This window comes from Haliotis rufescens, unplaced genomic scaffold, assembly GCF_023055435.1.
Source record: "Haliotis rufescens isolate VD_foot unplaced genomic scaffold, xgHalRufe1.0.p SCAF_9, whole genome shotgun sequence".
In the NCBI taxonomy this organism is placed as follows: Eukaryota; Metazoa; Mollusca; class Gastropoda; order Lepetellida; family Haliotidae; genus Haliotis; species Haliotis rufescens.
In genome coordinates, this window is record NW_025964383.1 from 22107046 (window position 1) to 22126026 (window position 18981).

General features: G+C 39.1%; 1 protein-coding gene across 2 annotated transcripts in view; it reads left to right on the forward strand.

Annotated features, from left to right (window-relative positions):
• LOC124120609 (RANBP2-like and GRIP domain-containing protein 8) overlaps window positions 1-18981 on the forward strand; it is a 302310-nt gene that overhangs the window by 51795 nt on the left and 231534 nt on the right. The window contains exon 25 of one of the 2 annotated variants that reach the window (XM_048391239.1): window positions 17984-18100. The exons of the other annotated variant lie outside the window; for it this stretch is intronic. Within the exon in view, the coding sequence (XP_048247196.1) occupies window positions 17984-18100 (117 nt within the window). The remainder of the gene's footprint in view (window positions 1-17983; window positions 18101-18981) is intronic. 2 annotated transcript variants of the gene reach the window in all.

Here is an 18981-nt window from a genome sequence, read left to right on the forward strand (position 1 = left end):
GTACATACTCAGATACGTCTTCAGTTCAGTCAGATGTTGGCTAAATAAATCATGTGTAGAACAACCAATTCTTCTTGATTCAAAAGCCCCCAACCATCCAATACTCGTCCCGTTTCATAGCTTTAACTATTCCATCACTTTTTCAATCATATATAATGCATCACATATCTTAATTGCTATCCACGTCAACGCATTACTCATTAAAGTACAATAACAACAATATTTTGAAACCACCCCCAACTCGGGTGACATTTGCAGCGGTGGGAATGCAAGGGCCGGTGTGAAGTCATCACCTCGGGACAAGAGTTAGGCAATTACCTCAGGCTATAGGCCGTTACCTACATGCACGATAATACGAATATTTTCTAAGTTTATCATCAATGTACCTGTAAAAGTACCTTTTAGGCTACTCAGTGTCATTTGAGCACGCCAACTGATGACGTCATAAATTGAAGGACCTTATTTTTGATTGGGAAGTGTCTGGTGAGTTGTTCCCCATAGATGTAGCTTGGCAACGTAGATAAACGCAATCTTTTCTAAAAGTAGAAGAGATATGTCAATCGGCATAGGGAGAAAAGGTACGGATAATCAACGTGAAAATTGTAAGAATATCCGTGAAATACTAAACTTAAGCCCTCCCTGTTCATAAAATGGACTTGTCCAACATTACCGAGGTCGGACTGTATTCGGGAAGTCATCATTATTTAAAATACAGGAAATTATTTTTAAAGTTTGTACATTATGTTAACATTCTTAATGAGTTATACATATGTTGTTTTTCATACAATAAACACTGGCCTCTCAACCAGGATTTCACCGAAAGAAAACTTTCGGAAGCTAAAGAAATGCACAGTCACAAACCTCACCAGAGATCAAGGGTATCAGACATCTTGTCTGCCTATGAAGATCTAATCAAGCAATAACCCTTTATAATTAGTATCCAATTAGCTTGTAACAACTGTTCCATCCGTTTAATCCTTATCCTTACTGTACATCTGGCTTCATCGCCCATGTGCTTCATTACCTTGATTCCCGACGTGCGTACAGTGTGTGAAGCCCATTTCTGGTGCCCCGCTCCGTGATATTGCTGGAATATTGCTAAAAGCGTGATAAAACCATACACACCCACTCACTCATTACCCGTGTGGTGTTTGTATTCTTACTGTACATTTACGCTTCATCCAATTATCTGTATGCTACTTGTTATCTATTACCTGTTGTTGTCAATGTTAATCTGCAGCTTATCACAACATATCATGCTAATATATGCCTCTCATCACTCGGTTGTTGTCACTCCAACTTGATAATGATTGAGAATCTACATCGAAACCGCGCTATCTACAATATACCAGCAGTTGTTATAAAGTTGTACGTTTTCTTTCTTACAAACTTTCTCACTTACTCATTATCGTGCATGTAATATATATAAGCGTTGCAACAACCTTACATGTCCATCGAATATATTCACTGGGGTCTTGCTGTGCAGGGAAAAGATTATCTGTATTGATTTCAACCTTGGTTTTGTTAGTGTTTACCAGCAGATAAGAGGCCCCAATGTAGGGCAAGTGTTTACAAAAGGCAGAAATGCACTGCACAAGGTAAGGGTTACCGGCATGCGCGGCGTACTGATTTTGACTTCGGTTGAGCTGTATAACACACTGTGCAAATTATTATCAGTCTGGTGATAAGAGGCCCCAATGCAGGGCAAGCGGTTAAACTCTGACCATATGCAGTGACTGTGTTGCAGGCTGAGGGACGCTAAATGTTCAGTGTCCAGTATTTCTATTTCTCACCTTGCATTCACCTTCACCAACGAGAAAGAACAACGTGGGGTCCTTCTTTTCCCAGATACTAGAGAAAGTCACAGGATATTTTGTTCGTTCAGAAAGGTCAGTTTTAAAAAATGAATTGTTAATGTACTAAAACAGTAATATAACTTTGCACCAATGTCTTTGTTGGCTTTATCTGATGAAGGATAATTGACATGTCGGTCACATGGGCCTAGGTCGAATATATTTAAGTTACCTTTAAGTTATAACAATACTAAGAGTATGCTCGTGTGACCCAACCTCATTTAGCAGATAAAAATAATGTGTTTTCATACTGAGAAACACATTCGTCTTTTCCGCATTCTACCATTGCAAAGTTAATCACGAACTCTTTGGTGTTAGCGTAAATATTGATTGAAGCAACGTTTGAGCTCATTATTTTGAGTGGGTTGCCGATCAGAATCAGTGATAATAGAGTTTATACCAAGTATTGCACTGTACATGCTCAAACATTGTAGTTTTAGATAAGTATACTTTTCCAGCATATAAGGCAGGAACTGAAAGTGTGTGGCATGGGTACGTAGTAAGTCATGAAGTGGAGACCCCCAAAAACCTAAAGCAAGACTTGTTACTAATATGACATCCCATCAGTTCATTTGTTTGTGATTTGGTACCTCTCGTTGACCAATCCATATCTGGTATTTTCCAAATAAATACCATCAAATATGAATGAGCATTAATCATCCACCAGTCCACAATTCTGTTGTGTAATGTTAACACATTTTAAAGACACACACATTTAGTTGTTCAATTTAGTGTCACAGTTGGACTGGCTGTGCATCAAGCCCACTAATTCTCGACGAATAGGCAACTCTAATGTTCACAATCATGAATACTGATTGCAATATTGATATAAGTGTTTTGAAATGACGACACCCAGTCGATTATTTGTCCATATGGTGATGCATCTCTGGTGTTTCTTAAAAACACAGAATTATCTTTCCTGAGTAGATTTGTTAATACAGAATAGTGGTACGTGTCGATTCCCAAATTAAAAGAATATGTTAACCAAAAAATATGTACGTAAATGAATTTAGTGTGACACCAACAAACCAACAAACAATCAACAATTGTATTCCCCATTAACTAGATTTACAAATGAATACAATTCCTGCACAGCAATTACAATTACAGTTTGCAATAGAGTAGTAGTTCCATATTCAATGGCAGTATCAAATACAAATATGATGGTAGTGGCGAAATCAAAACGTTCAGTGATAATAATCTTCACCTATCCACAACAGTGGTCAAGCTTCCGAAATATACCGGAAATGGGAACCCGGGGCGATATGTGATCTTCGCGCAACTGCTCATCTTGTTGTAATGTCAGATGAAATGTGAGATGAGACAGGGACGCGCCAGCTCCACTTATATAGTCTATCCAGCTTCAAGCACAGTGCTAGACCTGTCCAGTGTCTCTTGAACATGACAGAATATTCCACATGTTTCTGTAACCTTGACATAAATCCATTCTATTCCGGAAGTTTGCAGATAATTCGAGCATTTAAATATAATACTTTGCTCACCGCTGCTTACATTAAATAGTATCTCATTCCTGACGGCTAATCATTGTCCAAACGCAATGCAATGAATTTCAGAGTGATAACCCTTAAAAAGAGGCTTATTTAAGGAGTAACCCCTCCCCACAGTAGAACAAAGCACAACCACATTTTTCTTCGTAAGATGTCATTTATGCATTAGAAAACGATGGTTGTGGTGATTTCCTTTGGTGGCAGACATGTTCTTTGGTGGGTAAATGCACATTTGTGTGTCAAAATTAAGTAAATCAAATAAATGGGTCCAAACAAGTCAGTTCGCATATTGCAATGCTCATTGTATAGACAAAAATCAGTGTGCGGACTTAGGTAGTCTATAATAGAACAAATAAACAATTAGCAAAATTGTTTTGCCAACAATTATGGGCCAAAAATGTGTCAAAAACAGGAAAAAAATCACTCAATTTTCATTTTCAAATTATTACAAAAGTAAGGATAATGTAATGATATTGACAATCTTGTCGTGTGATGTCTCATGTCACAAAATCTGCCTGAATGCTTTAGGAATTTAAAAAAAAAATCCATAATGAATGAAGGTATAATATAATATATGAAAATTTAGTAAATGTGATCCCACCCCCATCCTGTTAAGGAAACAACACATATAGAATAACATATTTAAAAAAATACTATGACAACACAGACATTCTTATACACCAATTTCCTTTATTTGAACACATGAATCGTTTAAGTATCTTACAAACTTGAGCTTGTGAAATTTGATTTATCCACTATGGCGAACAAAATGGCCTCCAAGATGGACGCCAATACAGGAAAATGACAATATTTCGTCTACACTAAGGAATGAAGCACTTATATGCAACTGTTTCAATAGTGTCAGTGACTCATTACCAATCCATTGTTTTTCTCCAATACAATAAGATCTCTGCCACCACTGCCACTGTCACTCAAGCATTCGGGTTCATATGACATATGATCTGTAACTGCAGATGAGATGAGTGATATATCAACAGCCATATTGTCGTTTGAAACATGGCCTCTCAACATGTGTTGCTTGGGAGCATCGTCTATAGGTGGAACATTGTAGCTGCCTTGTTGCTGGAGGCCTGGACATAACCTTTGTCATCCAGGGCGTTGAAAAGTATAGCAGGGGGACGAATGCTCTAGCAGAGTTTAGGGGCATTTCTAGGTGGCTCAATCCAAACTGACAACATCTTCAACATTTCAACATGTGTCAGCAATGTCGAGAAAGCTGTCTTCTTTGAATTTATACCCAGACATCATCATAAGAATATCACGTTTCACAATTTTCTTCTAGATCACAATTACCAGCGTGCAACTGCCTTTCACGATTCACTTACAAATAAATAATGGTTTATCTCAGCTAAGTGCAATTACGCTATTGAAGCTTGGGTCGAAAGCACTATATCGTTAAGTTAGAATTTGAGTTTAAATAAGTTTCATAAGATCATATCCTTATCATTATCTCAGCTAATATTTAGTCATCTAATATGATCTCTGTCTTCATATTAGAGGTGGTCACACTCCACCATCCCACTCACCACTCTCTCTAATCCTCTAAAACGTTTAAACAGTTTTGGTACTTGGCGATCTTGCTCTGAGATGCTTACAATACGACAACATCAACACCAAGCAAGAGGTTAAACATGTCCCTTCAATTATGTACATTTCTACAATCCGTGCTCGACTCTTGCTTGCTGTTGTATTTATCAAAGCAAAGTGATGACATATTCAGATAATCAAGTATTTAATGTCTCAATGTGTTTCGATTGGACATTGCACAACAGTTGACATTACTCTTCTGACTCTTCTAGACTCTTGATAAAACGATTGTTACAGCAGTAGATATATGTAAACGTACCTCGTCTTGACTCGCGAGCGGGAGGGGGTAACTAATGAATGACACCAATAACTATATTCCACACTTTTCATGAACATGTTATGTTCAAAGCATCTTGATATTTTGGGATATTGAGCCCCTGCATGTGTTACATGTCATTTACGTGTAGAGTTAAACACACACAAAGATTTTGTTCCATTCAGCGACATATACCCAAAGCCTGTTTACAGCTAAGTATGTTTAAAACCTATTTTATGCCATAGCATATTATTACAGTCTATAAATGTGGTAACATAGTATAGACACGACCCTTAAAATACAGATAAAAGAACAAATATTTCTTAAAACGTTATAAAACGTCAACAGCAGAGAACAACCAGTCTCGATTGTCCGCCAATACAGATTCCATCGGGCGTAACAGCAAAAGAGCCATGAAAATTATGTGAATAGATCACTGAAAATCAGTGAAAAAGGTAAACGTGTCCTGCCCTACCAGTAACACATGCCACTCACAATTTGCATGAACAGTAAGCGTTGTATTTTGCCTTCCATGCTACGGTTGTCTTTAAAGACAGCAGAGAATCAAGTAATGGACCAGACAGAAAGTCCAGTGACACCATGCTGCATTTACTGCTTGTCTTGGAAACTAAAAACCGATATTTTAACTTTGAATAACATCTGCCGTGTACAAGAGCAGAAGTGTGTTTGGAACGCAGCATGGCTACATAGCCACAATATTATTTTTATGCCATGAGTAAAGATATTTCTTGGTTATTTCTCGATCATATTTATTCGTTATTACTTTTGGCTACTTTTGACAGTCTAGTCACACCGAACTGTACGTGTTTTGTGGTTTAAGTGACTTTTTTCTTATGAATAATCATGTACATGTATGTAATTACAAATATAATCATATAGTACACTCCTTTGGTATTGAGAGCAAAAGGGTATTCATAAATATTCTCATTTATATGTCAGATTATGAGGTTTAGATCCCTTTATGTAGTCTTTGAATGGCATTTAAAAGTGATACACATAAAGAAGAGAATTTATAGATGTCAACTTCCTATTATGAGGAACACAACATTTCGGAGTATATACTTACTCCTTCATTGGGTGAATTAATGCTATGAAGCAGAAAACATGCATATGGACCTGTAAGAACAACAAAAGTAATAAGACAACAAAGGTGGAAACTTAACAAGGGAAGCCAGCAGTTAATTGGCGCTGATAGGTCATTAGCAATGGACAAATCGAAGGTAATACTTAACAGTTAATAAGCGCTGATAGGTGACAGCAGGACTTGAATTACCACTGGTTGTAAATAGGCAATGGACAATGGGCAAACGAGAGACAGGGGGTAATTAGCACTGATAGGTAATAGCAATAGAAATGTCAATGGCCAAATGAAAGCCAGCTGGATAATTAGCACAGACAATAACAAAAGCAATAAATCCCAAGCACTGAGCAGATAGGTTCCCTGATCACGGTTCATAGATGGATGGTGACTCCAGATGGATTTTCTTCTTGTAATTTTCTTTGTCGCCAGTTGTTGGTAGACAGAACTTTGGTTGCTTCCAACATGATGTTATGGTCTTGGTTCTTGATGATGTGTTCGGAAATAGCGGATTTCAGTTCTACTCTGTTGACAGAGGTCTGATTCTCTTTGAGTCTGGTCTTGAGGGATCTGAGCGTTTCTCCAATGTATTGGTTGCTACAGTTGCAGGAGATCGGGTGTATACATCCTCTGGGAATGGGACGTGCGCTGCTGGTGCCACTGCAATTGGCTCGGAGACTGTTAACTGTTCCACTTTACCATTGCTAATCACCTATCAGCGCCAACTAACTTTCCACCTTTGTTATCTTATTACTTTGTTGGCTTTGTTGTTCTTACAGAAAAATATATATGTTCTTTGCTTCATAGCATTAATTCACCTAATGAAGGAGTATGTCTATGCTCTGAAACGTTATATTCCTCACAATAAAGAAGTTGAGCTTATTTCCTTATACCTTTATGTGTCTTGCGATTGAGTCCACAGTATCATTTGCTTGTCTATTTTGAGGGGAAACAGTTGATTTGATCTTGTTGTGCACATTTGTTGTTGGTTTCTTCGTATATTCTATAGGGATTTACCAAGCATACCCAGAACCAGTGATGATAGTTGTATGTGCATTTGCAGCATTTTTTAAATACTATTTATGTATTAATTTAGAACTTGACCCTCAAAGTGACATTGACCTTCAAATGTAACACTCGGTGGTTTAAAGAATCATTGATTTTAGGCAGACCTTTAATAATATCCTATACAGAAAAGGTATTTGCAAACGGTGTTAGGTATGTGTTGTACAAATCTATTATAAATGAAATTAACAATGTGAATAGAAAAATGCAATTTTGAGAAAACGGGGGTGGGATAACATATTACCCACTTTAAAAAAACCCATAAAAGTTATGTGGAATATGAACATTGCCATCTCATCATAAGACGTGTCGGCTTATTTTGAGATATCAAATGACTTGGTTGATAATACTAATAATTCATTTCGTTTTTTTCCCCAATAAATAGAAAATGAAAACAGAGCAAAAAAATTCACCATATTTTGCCTTTTTTGTACTAATAGCTCAAATTGTGGGAGGCTAATATTAAAAACATAATAATAATTCAAGTCTAGTATGTGTAAACTATCACGTAAATGATAAAAAATAAGGATTCAATGCAAACACTATCTTTTTGAGGGCTTTATTTGATTTTCTCTATTTTTACAACAGAAAAGTGCATTTTGACCCTAAAACAGTATCTGCCACCAAAACATTTGACCACAACCACCATTTTCTAGTCTGTTGGATACAAAAAAAGATAAGGAAATTTAAGTTTGCTTTGTTCTACTGTGGGGAGGCAGTTTGGGGGTCTGGCCACATACTCCTGTCGACTTGTGATGTTATTACTCAATGTACATGATGGTAGCATGTTTATTAAATAGATGTGTACTCAACGGGTGAGTAGATGGTGTCATTGACATCAGTCATGCTTGCTACTTTAATTGGAGTCCCTAAGGGATATCAAAATAGAAATGGCAGCACCTGAGATAGGTTCAAGCCGATTAAATATGAAAACTCATTTGTTTGCAGATACGTCTTTAAAGAAACTATGTCCAGGAATACGACACTGCATCAATGTGGAGTGTGTGAAACTCCCTACACGTTCGGTGGACCCGATCCATACCTACTTCCTTGTCTACATTCAGTGTGTCAGACATGCCATGATGCCAACAACACTGACACTATACAATGTGGTATTTGTCAGGAGGACTTTAAGAGGAATGATGTTGGCAACACTAAGGATGTTGTAACAACAAAACAGGTGTTGTTGTCAACCATTCAAAACAATGCTGGGGCGGTTTTATGCACCAATAACAATGATGGCAATCAAGCCATGTCCTGGTGCCAGGAGTGCGAAGTGTTTCTGTGTGAACACTGTCAGGTTTCCCATGAAGTCCTGAGGGTAGTCCGGAGTCATCACGTCTTATCTATAGGTGAACTGACACGTGACTTCAAGGGGTACACCCCTCAAACAAAGTATTGTAAAATTCATGCGCAGTACATCGAGGAGCTTTTTGACAAAAATTGTGGCCTCATTTTATGTGCAATGTGTGTTATAACAGATCATAAAAACTGTAGTACAACCACAATAATAAACGCTGATCCTGCGGAAAACACTCTCAAGGAAGGTATTCAGCATGTTTCAGAAAGGCTTAGTCTTGTCAAAGATTTAGAAGGCAAAGTTGATGGTCTTGAATTGGATATTGAGCGAAATGCTCAAGACCTTAAAGAACAGATTAAACATACATTTGGGCAGCTCAGGAGTGTTTTAGACCAGAGAGAAAATGAGGTATTACTGGAATTAGAAAAGTGCAAAGAAGCAGAGAAGGCCTCAAATGCGTCTCTTCGGAAGTTACTTCAACATGAAGATTCTACATGTGAAACTTTGCTTCATTTTATCCAGAGCTGTCTTGAACTGTGTGCTCCTACTGAAGTCCTCTCATTGAAGAAGGAAATAGAAGCCAAGATAATTGCTAACAGTGCCACACAGTTACCACAGCGTATCCGCCAAAAGTCCTCAATCACATTTTCACAAATGGGCCTCCGACCTTTGACAGAAGCAATGACAACGTTTGGAGGGACATGCACTGCTTACTGTAAGTATGGACACCTTTCAATAATGTACTTGTATATGTTAACAATATCAACGGATACGGATGTGTCTTTCCTCAACAGTATATACACTATTTTGTCATATTACATCAAATATAAGTGGGAATAGAATATCAAATGGTCGGTCACTGTGTATAAACAACATTTTGCTAACAGGCATTTGAACTACATGTTGTCATAATACACCAACAATGCGGTGTCACTCCAAAACAGTATACACATTATATATTACAGTAAAATGTACAGGAGAATAGAAGTCAAATGATGACACAAATAATGACTACACTTTAAAAGATACGGAACACAATATGTCAATAACAGCATTAATTTCTTCCTATTCACCTTCTATCATGTCCAAACGATTGTATTATGTCTCTTCGACGGAAAAAAATGATAATGTAATAATATGACGGCAAGCAGAGATTAGGGTCTCGATCCAACATTTTCTGACGTCTTTGCAGACAAATTGTCAAAAAACTCTTGTAAGGAAAAGAGTGGGAATAATCAATAATGGCCGTTTTGAGCCCAGATCGCGGTAACTCATCACCCTTTCTAGGTGAACGGACACAGACTGAGCGGGTCATGTACCAATTCGAGTCGTCCGCCACGAGAATGCAACTTCTTAATGGCAGGCTGTAAAACCCTTGTCCCCTTGTCCTTAGCTCATAACAAACAGTTTTTTGCATTGCCTGGGCCATGGCTACATGGGTCATAGATCAAAACAGCCTAAATGTCTATCCGTCAACGGGTTTGTCCTGATATAACGTATTACCTATGCGACAATAACTGATTATGGTAGGCTAACCTTCAATCTACATGTCTCCCGTAGCAGCTACAGAAATACGCTTTTCTCCATCAGCCTTGACAGCATCACCTTTTTGAGCTTGTCAGTTGTCTCCTTGTTCTTGAACTTGATAACCAGTTGTTCCATCTTGTCCTCCTCTTCTGAGAAGTCCTTAGCATACCAAATCCATGACTTTTCATCACCTGAGGCCATAGGCTTCAGTTCCAGCTCAGGGTTGATGACGTGGTTGCAGCAGACTTTGTAGATCTGTTCTTGTCTGAACTCGCTTGAGGCGAGAGGACTTATGTTCGCCTCATCCTCACTGAATCTGAGAAGGTAAAGAAACATCAAGTGTATGCTTCAAACCATACCATGGCTGACATTCACGTATTTTCAAAAAGAAACTTCATATATTTATGATAAGGTTTATGATATTTTCATACAGGCTGACGATGTGCAGAAGGAGTGAGTGAGTTTGTTTGGTTTAACGCTTCTTTTAACAGTATTCCAGTTCTATCACAGCGAGTGAGGACTATGACCCTTCTTTCTGACCTCTTGGTTCTGTGTCCCTTAGACACTTCAGGTGTGGAGTTCCTGTATGTGGAGGAGGCTACAGAGGAACAGAAGGCCAGAGCCAGGAAGTACCTGTTGCCTGAGTCCTTCTACCTCTATGAAAACAAACCGCCTTGTCCAGGCTGTATTGGCTGTGAGGACTATCAACCCAGTAAAGGACGAAACTATGGTTCTCTAGCAAGAATATAAACTGAGTAGCCAACATGGAGTCTGTACTAGGAAATATATACAAGTTCTTTACTCTTTAGAGAGATAATGGGACACAATTTATTTATTTAGATCGGGTGAATTACCAAACTGCCCAAGCTATGGGGTTTTCAGTTCATACCATCAAGTCTATGGTATGATAAATAAAACAAAACAGGTGTAGAGATTGTCTCAAACACAAAGCCGGTACGTAAAAGGATATTAGACAGCTTTGATACAGTGATTAGGCGTATAGTGTACAAGGTTTATGAGCAGAAGGTAAATATAAAATTAATGTTTCTCGGACTGCACTAACTATTGCTCTCCAAGAGATGATATTTCGATACACTGCACGTGGCGATGATTGAGCAGTTTTCAGGGGATTATATTCCAAGCCATCCACTCCAGCAACCCCAGCTAAAAGTGAGCCAGCTGATTCTACCACTGGACGCCTCTAGGCTGAGATGCTGCAGTCTAATAATCCTCAGCCCACGGCAACTGAAGCAGCGCCAGCACCTACATCCTGGTTTTGTTTTGCTCCCAAATCATCAGGATTCAACTTTGCTTTTGCAGCTGATACTGCCAAGAAGGATGGATCTGGAGGCTTCCAGTTTAATCTCGGAAAGGTCTCAACTCCAGTGAAGAGCCAAGAAAAGAAAGAAAGCAGCTCCCCATTTCAGTTCTCCTTCAGCCTTACCCCATCAAAGACTCCTCAAGCCAAGGCCTCTGTGACGTCCCCCAAATCTCCAGAAGGGGACTACTATGTCAATAAGGATGGAGTGGACTCTCACATCTATTTTGAACCTATTGGGTCTTTACCTGACAAAGTTGATGTGAAGACTGGGGAAGAGGAGGAAATAACCCGTTTTGAACAGAGGGCAAAGCTATTCAGGTATGTTGATCTTTAGTAACTTCAACCCCGTGGGGATTTCTGGTTAGAACAAGTCCCCAGCAACCTATTCTGGTCGTAAGTGGCGACTTAATGGAGAGGGCGATCAGACTCGGTGACTTGGGTGATAGTGTGTCATGGTACCGTTACAGTGTGGATTGTTATCCACAATATCAATCACTGGGTTGTCTTGTCCAGACTTGTTTATTAACTGGCTGCCTTCATATAGCTGGAATATTGCTGAGTGGGCAACAGACCAAACTTCAACCAGGAATCGGGAATTATTAGATTATTATCTTCAACTTACTTAATGTTGTATCATGCTCCATGGCATTGTTGGCCTGTTGAAGAAGTTTTGTATGATGGCTTAAACTTTTGCATACTCTATAATCAAGCATACAGACCACGGCTTAAGGGCTTGGTTTGAATGTACCCCCCATGACGCATTTTGTTCAGAAAGGTTTCATGTCTCAGATTTACTGTCGCTGCCTGGGTCAGATGTACGGCTTATGCTTCAGATCAAGTCATTCTCAAGGTCATTCATGCATGTTCACACAAATCAAGAAGCTATGGTATGGTATGGTATGAAGCTATCATACACTTGATGTTTCTTTATATTCTCAGGTTCAGTGAGGGTGAGTGGAAGGAGAGGGGTCTTGGCACAATGAAGATCCTGGAACACAAATCCTCTCACCGCTACCGATTGCTGATGAGGCGAGAACAGATCTACAAAGTCTGCTGCAACCACGTCATCACCCCTGAGCTGGAACTCAAGCCTATGGCCTCAGGTGATGGGAAGTCGTGGGTTTGGTATGCCAAGGACTTCTCAGAAGAGGAGGGCAAGGTGGAACAACTGGCTATCAAGTTTAAGAACAAGGAGATAGCTGACAAATTCAAGAAGGAGTTTGATGCTGGCAAATGTGGTGAAAAACGTGCTTCTGCAGCTGCTACAGAAGATGTGTCAGCCAAGCAGTTTGAGGGTGAGTCTGCTGTAATCATTTACTGTCATGTAGGTAATAACACTGTCCTGTAGGATGAGGGCGACTTGATGTGTTCTCCTGAAATTGGCTTTGTTTGAATTTGTTGTTGTTACAACCTTTGTTTACAATGGATTCACTGCGATATATCCCTGGGTAGTTTTGTTCTTTTTCATGTATTTACTGATATAGGTGAAGGTCACCATAGGTCACATTGATCACAACTTGGTCCATTGGTAGGCATTCCTCCAAATTGATGTCATAGCAAATCCATCATGAACACATCATTCTTAACTCAAGGTCAAGGGCATTCATTCCCATTTTAGATAATCTGAAGTGTGACATTAAGTTTTAGAGAACTTGATGACTGATTGTAAAGCATCTTGGTCATGTGACTTTGTTTTCACATGGCCACAATGACTCAATTAAGAGATTTTCATCATCAGTACATTCTCCTTAAACTTTCTTTTGATGAAAATATATGGTGTCCCGTAACCATTTTACCTGTATAAAAGTTACAGAAAATAAAATGCCACCCATATGTCATTATTATGTCATTGTGACGTAAGATCTTTTAGAGTTAAGGATGTATTTGAAACCTGATTGTATTGAGGGTTAATGTGTACAGGTAAGCTAATATGGTTATTGCTGCAATGATTCCATCTGATCTCTTTAGTTGAAGCTCTGATGACAAGCTCAACCAAGCAGGTTTCTGGTGATAGTGGCAATCCTTATTACAAAGCTGAGCTTGAGAACCTAAGCATAGAGCCCTTACAGACCAGTAGGTCTAGTCAGCCAACAGGGGATGAGGGCAGTCCTTACTATAAGGAAAGACTGGATACATCTTGGGTTGAGGAACATATGTCTTCTGCGAGTGTTCAAGGAATTGGGGACAAGGGAAACCCATATTACAAAGCAGACATTGAGAAAACGAGTGCAGAATCTTTTATGACTAGCACCAGTGTACAAGGAACAGGTGATTGAGGTATTATGTACAGCATCTTGATGACTCTGAGATAGTGGAAGAAATGGCAGCTACAACTGTACATGGTACTGGTGACAGGGGAAATCCATATTATAAATCTGGGCTAGATGTGTCCAGTATGGAGTCTTTGATGACCAGTTCCAACATTCAAGGTCAAGGTGACAAGGGCAATCCATATTATAAGGCTGAGCTAGAAAAATCCGGAGTTGAATCCCAGATGATAAGTATGGACATTCAGGGTACTAGAAACAAGGACAACCCATATTACAAGGCTCAGTTATAGGAAGCAAGTGTAGAACCCCAGATGGAAGCTGCAAATATACAAGGTACTGGAGACAAAGGCAATCCTTATCATACAGCAAAGTTTGTACAGGCTGCTGTCATAGAATCCATGTCAGCAACCAAGGTTGCACATGGTACTGGTGGTGAGGGCAATCCCTACTACAGCTCTGAACTGGACAGACTTGTGGATGAGTCCCTTCTGTCTAGTGCCAGCTATGAAGAAACAGGTGATGAAGGCAATCCTTACTATTCATCCCAGCTTGACCAGACGGGTATAGAGTCAGTGATACAGAGCAGTAGCACCCAGAGGACTGGGGGCAAGGGCAACCATTACCACACAGAACACTTGGACAGCTCAGTGGTTGTGGAGACTGTCACATCCATCACAGTCAGTCAGGCCACCGGGGAGGATGGCAACCCTTATTATAGCTCTGATCTGGACGAGTTGATAGATGAACCAAAGATGACATATTCTAGCAGTCAGGGGACTGGTAACCTTGGCAACCCTTACTACTCCTCCAAGCTGAATGGTGAGACCAGTATCCTCCTCCACTTGTAGCTTGGTATCCACACTGCCTCCATACTCATTGTTTGCTTTACTTTAGTCACTGGCGCATTGTTCTGCCTTGACTTGATTAGGTACAGGTTCTCATGACAGACAACAAACAATCTTGTCCTTCAAATCTCAGATATACATCAAGTGTTGTTCACTTCCAGGTGTCGTCACTGATTTTCAGTACTAAATCAGTGTAACTTCCCTGCTGTGTGACCCTTTGCACCCAGTGCAATCTGTTTCTGTAGAATTGTTCTCTGGCCTTGACATTTTATATTAAACATGTTAAAGGTGACACAAATTGGATACCCAGTTCTTTGGCATCATGTATGATGACAACAAGATTCAAATGTCTATTTGAAAATATATTTGTCTGAGAACACTTTGAATACAGGAAAGTTGCAGTAGAAATGAAAGACTTCACATCTTTTACACGGCAATTTTAACGCTAACAAGTTACTTGAGCTGGGAAAATTGTTTGGAGACAGCAAATTGTCTTTGTTTTTTTCAAAGGCATTTGTCTGTTATTAGAGAAAGTTGCACTGGCTAATCAGCTGAGTTGGTATGAAACTAACTGGACCATGTATATGTGGACTGTCAATAAATTATCAGCAACCCATACCTTGTTTGTACTTACCACATTAGCCCACTACATAAATACAAGAGAAATCGGGCAATTATTCTCAATTTACATACATTATTGACAATACAGAATGTGTGTGTGATAGTAACATGACTATGTAAATATATCTGCCAATAAACCATTAGTCACCCATACCTTGGTTTAACTCACCATATTTTGTTACGTAGATATCATTTAATTCAGTTTGACAAAAAAATGTGTCCCACTTCAAATTCAAGTGAAATGTGTCAGTTATAGTCCATTTACATAAATTGTGCCTGAACAGCTAAAGGGACGCTGATATTTATTTTCTATTTTATTTGTAATGTTTCTGATTAAGAACAGTTTGTATATTTTCGACACCCATCACAAGAATGTTCAATAAATATTATGTCACTTGGTATATTTCTCAGTTTAGATCTGTAATGTTCATGATGATGTTGTTGGTGTGCATTGTGTTGTAAGCACTGGAATTGAAATATCCTTTGGAAGCTTCAACTTTCTGATATGTACCTTGTTTGTGGAGCCAGTACTTCCTTGAACCAGATGGGGAAAGTGTCAGCCCTTGTGCTTGTATGCTTCCCTGTCTGTTTGTGTGTTACTGACCATAGCCGGTTAATAGAACATAGCATTGATGTCTTTCCCTATTAATTTGCATCTCTTTGTATACCTCATACCTTCAATTGTTTGATAGGCATTTCTTAGAAGTTGACGAATGACAAAGTTGACGGATGACAAACATGACAAAGTTGACACAAAATTGTTATGGATAACAACTCTTTTATTGTACTGTAATAGCGCAGTTCCGGTATAGATCCTCGTACCGTTGTCAAGCAGGACTGCTATCCCAGTATAATAAAGAAGTTGTTATCCTTTATTTTTTGTTTATTTGTCACCCTATTACTTGTCTTTAAATTTGTTGCCTACCTTGATTTGTTAAAGGTTGATGGATTTCTTTATTGATAGAAATGTTGATTCATGGTGTTTCTGATGTAGAAGCATTCTAGCCAGCATTAAAAACACAATATTGTTATTACGACAATATCAACTTTTGAGCACAAACCTGGCCCTCTTTATGAAATATCTTATGGGGATTATTGGAATTGTGTTTTTAATGCTTGATCAGTGTATGTAGCAAAGCATCATTATTTATGCTTTTGGACTTTTGCATCTTTTCCCCATGGGATGAGAATCTGATAATTACTAGTGCTATACACTAGCCCTGTGCAGTTTGCCGTCTGCATGTAGAAAACCACTTGGGTGTTGGTGTAGTGGTTCCCACTGTGGGAACCAGGCCACTAGGTCTGGTGCTCACCTATACTACATATTAAATGTGATGTTTCGAAGTAGTGGCACCCGCCTCCACATTTTACTTTTCTAAGATATGCCCCTCCAGAAGTGGCACTATGTGAGGATGTTAATTGGATTATGAATTGTCACAGGTAATAACGGATTGTTGCTATTTTATTTTGGTAAATGTTACATTCAGAAAAAACAGCAACTTCCAACTAATTTAGTCATGAAATAGTTTTCAAGGTATGTTTATATAGGAGGAGAAGTAACCATTGGACTTTTTGTGAAAAAGGAAAAAAACACCATTTTTCATTTTTGACCCTACAGTTCTGAAAAACTGATTTCACCCACTGATTTCTAAAAGGCACTTTACCCATGAGATGCCTGCTCTACTTCCTTGTTTCTGACGTTTGGTTATGTGTCCCTTAGACACTTCAGGTGTGGAGTTCCTGCATGTGGAGGAGGCTACAGAGCAACAGAAGGCCAGAGCCAGGAAGTACCTGTTGCCCGAGTCCTTCTACCTCTATGAAAACAAACCCCCTTGTCCAGGCTGTATTGGCTGTGAGGACTATGACCCCAGTAAAGTCAGCATGCCCAGCAAGGTCAAAACCAAATGTGAGTTTTATTAACAGTCTTCATGAGGTTATGCCTAAAAGGATGAAACTATCGTTCTCTAACAAGAGTATAAAATAAGTGTAATGACGAGCTTCTTTTTTTCAGAAATATCACATTGGTAATTTAATTTCTTTATTCCAAAGTTTATTTAGGATTGTTTATCAATCCAGCAAAATCTGAGGAGACAAGTCCAGCACCAACGAGAGCTTCAGTTCAAGTTTCAAGCAGTGCTGGTAGTAAGTGATTTTGGTTTATAGTATTTACACTTCCATGAAGTAATCAGTATTGATAGTCGTCTGGAGCTTTGTTGAGGTATCAATATAAGTGTCAGAATTGAGCATGCAAGTCAGTGGATCCTTGTCATAACCATCATGTTAATAGAAATATTTGGAGACCCAAGGGTCCCCGTTTAATTTTCACACTGAATATTCAACCGTTGTGAAACTGACACCAGATAGGATTTGAGGGCCATAGGGAATGAGAGTAATTGGATGGTGACAGAGCTTCTATGTTACATGCTCCTATTTTATGTTCCTTTAATTCACAAATATTCCTGTGGTGACTCCTGGTTGAAATTCCCCAGCAATCTATGCTGGTCATAAGAGGCAACTTAATGGATTGGGTGGTCATACTCTTTGACTTGGTGTTAACTGCATTGATTGTTGCTCACAATATCAATCACTGGATTGTCATGGCCCACATTTGATTTTTTACAGGCTGCCATCATGTAGCCTCAATATTACGTAGTGCAGCGTTAAACACCAAAGGCGATGATGTTTGCATTAATGACTTATTGACCATGAGGTGTTGCAGGCAGTACTGGTGCCAGTGAAGGGTTCTGCATGTTCGGCCAGGCTTCAGGGATGTCCTTTTCTACCCTAGCTGCACAGGGAGATGCTGTTGGTTATGCTTTCAAGAAAGGCAAGTAGACAGTTACCATCATCAGTCCTAGAATTGCTTGCAGCCTTTTCAACCCCAAATGTAATTGCCAGCATTATTTTGCTGAAGTCCGAAGATTCCGTGGTAGAATAGGTCTTCAGCAACCCATGCTTGCCGTAAAAGGTGACTATGCTTGTCGTAAAAGGCGACTAACGGGATCGGGTGGTCAGGCTCGCTGACTTGGTTGATGCACGTTATCGATCCAAATTGCGTGGATCGATGCTCATAATATCAATCGCTGGATTGTCTGGTCCCGACTCGATTATTTACAGACTGCCGTCATATAGCTAGAATATTGCTGAGTGCGGCGTTAAACAACAAACCAAACCAAAAAAACAAATGTAATTCCCAGCATTATTCTGCCCTAAGTCTGAAGCAAATGTCTAAATTTCCCAAATTGGAATTAGGATGCTCTTAATTGATGTAATATATAGTAGCATCTAGATTCGAATGTGATCACTTGGTCAAGTGTATTTCACTCATATCAGGATCAATAAAGAGGAAGTGGCTTAATGCTTGAATTGATATTCAATATGAATAGACCTTTAAATTGAAGGAGAAACTATGGTTCTCCAACAAGAATGTTACATGCTCCTATTTTATGTTTCTTTAATTCACAAATATCCCTGTGGTGATTCCTGGTTGGAATTCCCCAGCAAGCTATGCTGGTCATGAGAGGCAACTTAATGGAGTGGGTGGTCAGACTCGTTGACTTGGTGTTAACGGCCTTGATTGTTGCTCACAATGTCAATCACTGGATTTTCATGGTCCAGATTTGATGGTTTACAGGCTGCCATCATGTAGCCTCAATATTACATAGAGCAGCGTTAAACACCAAAGGCATAAATGACTTATTGACCTTA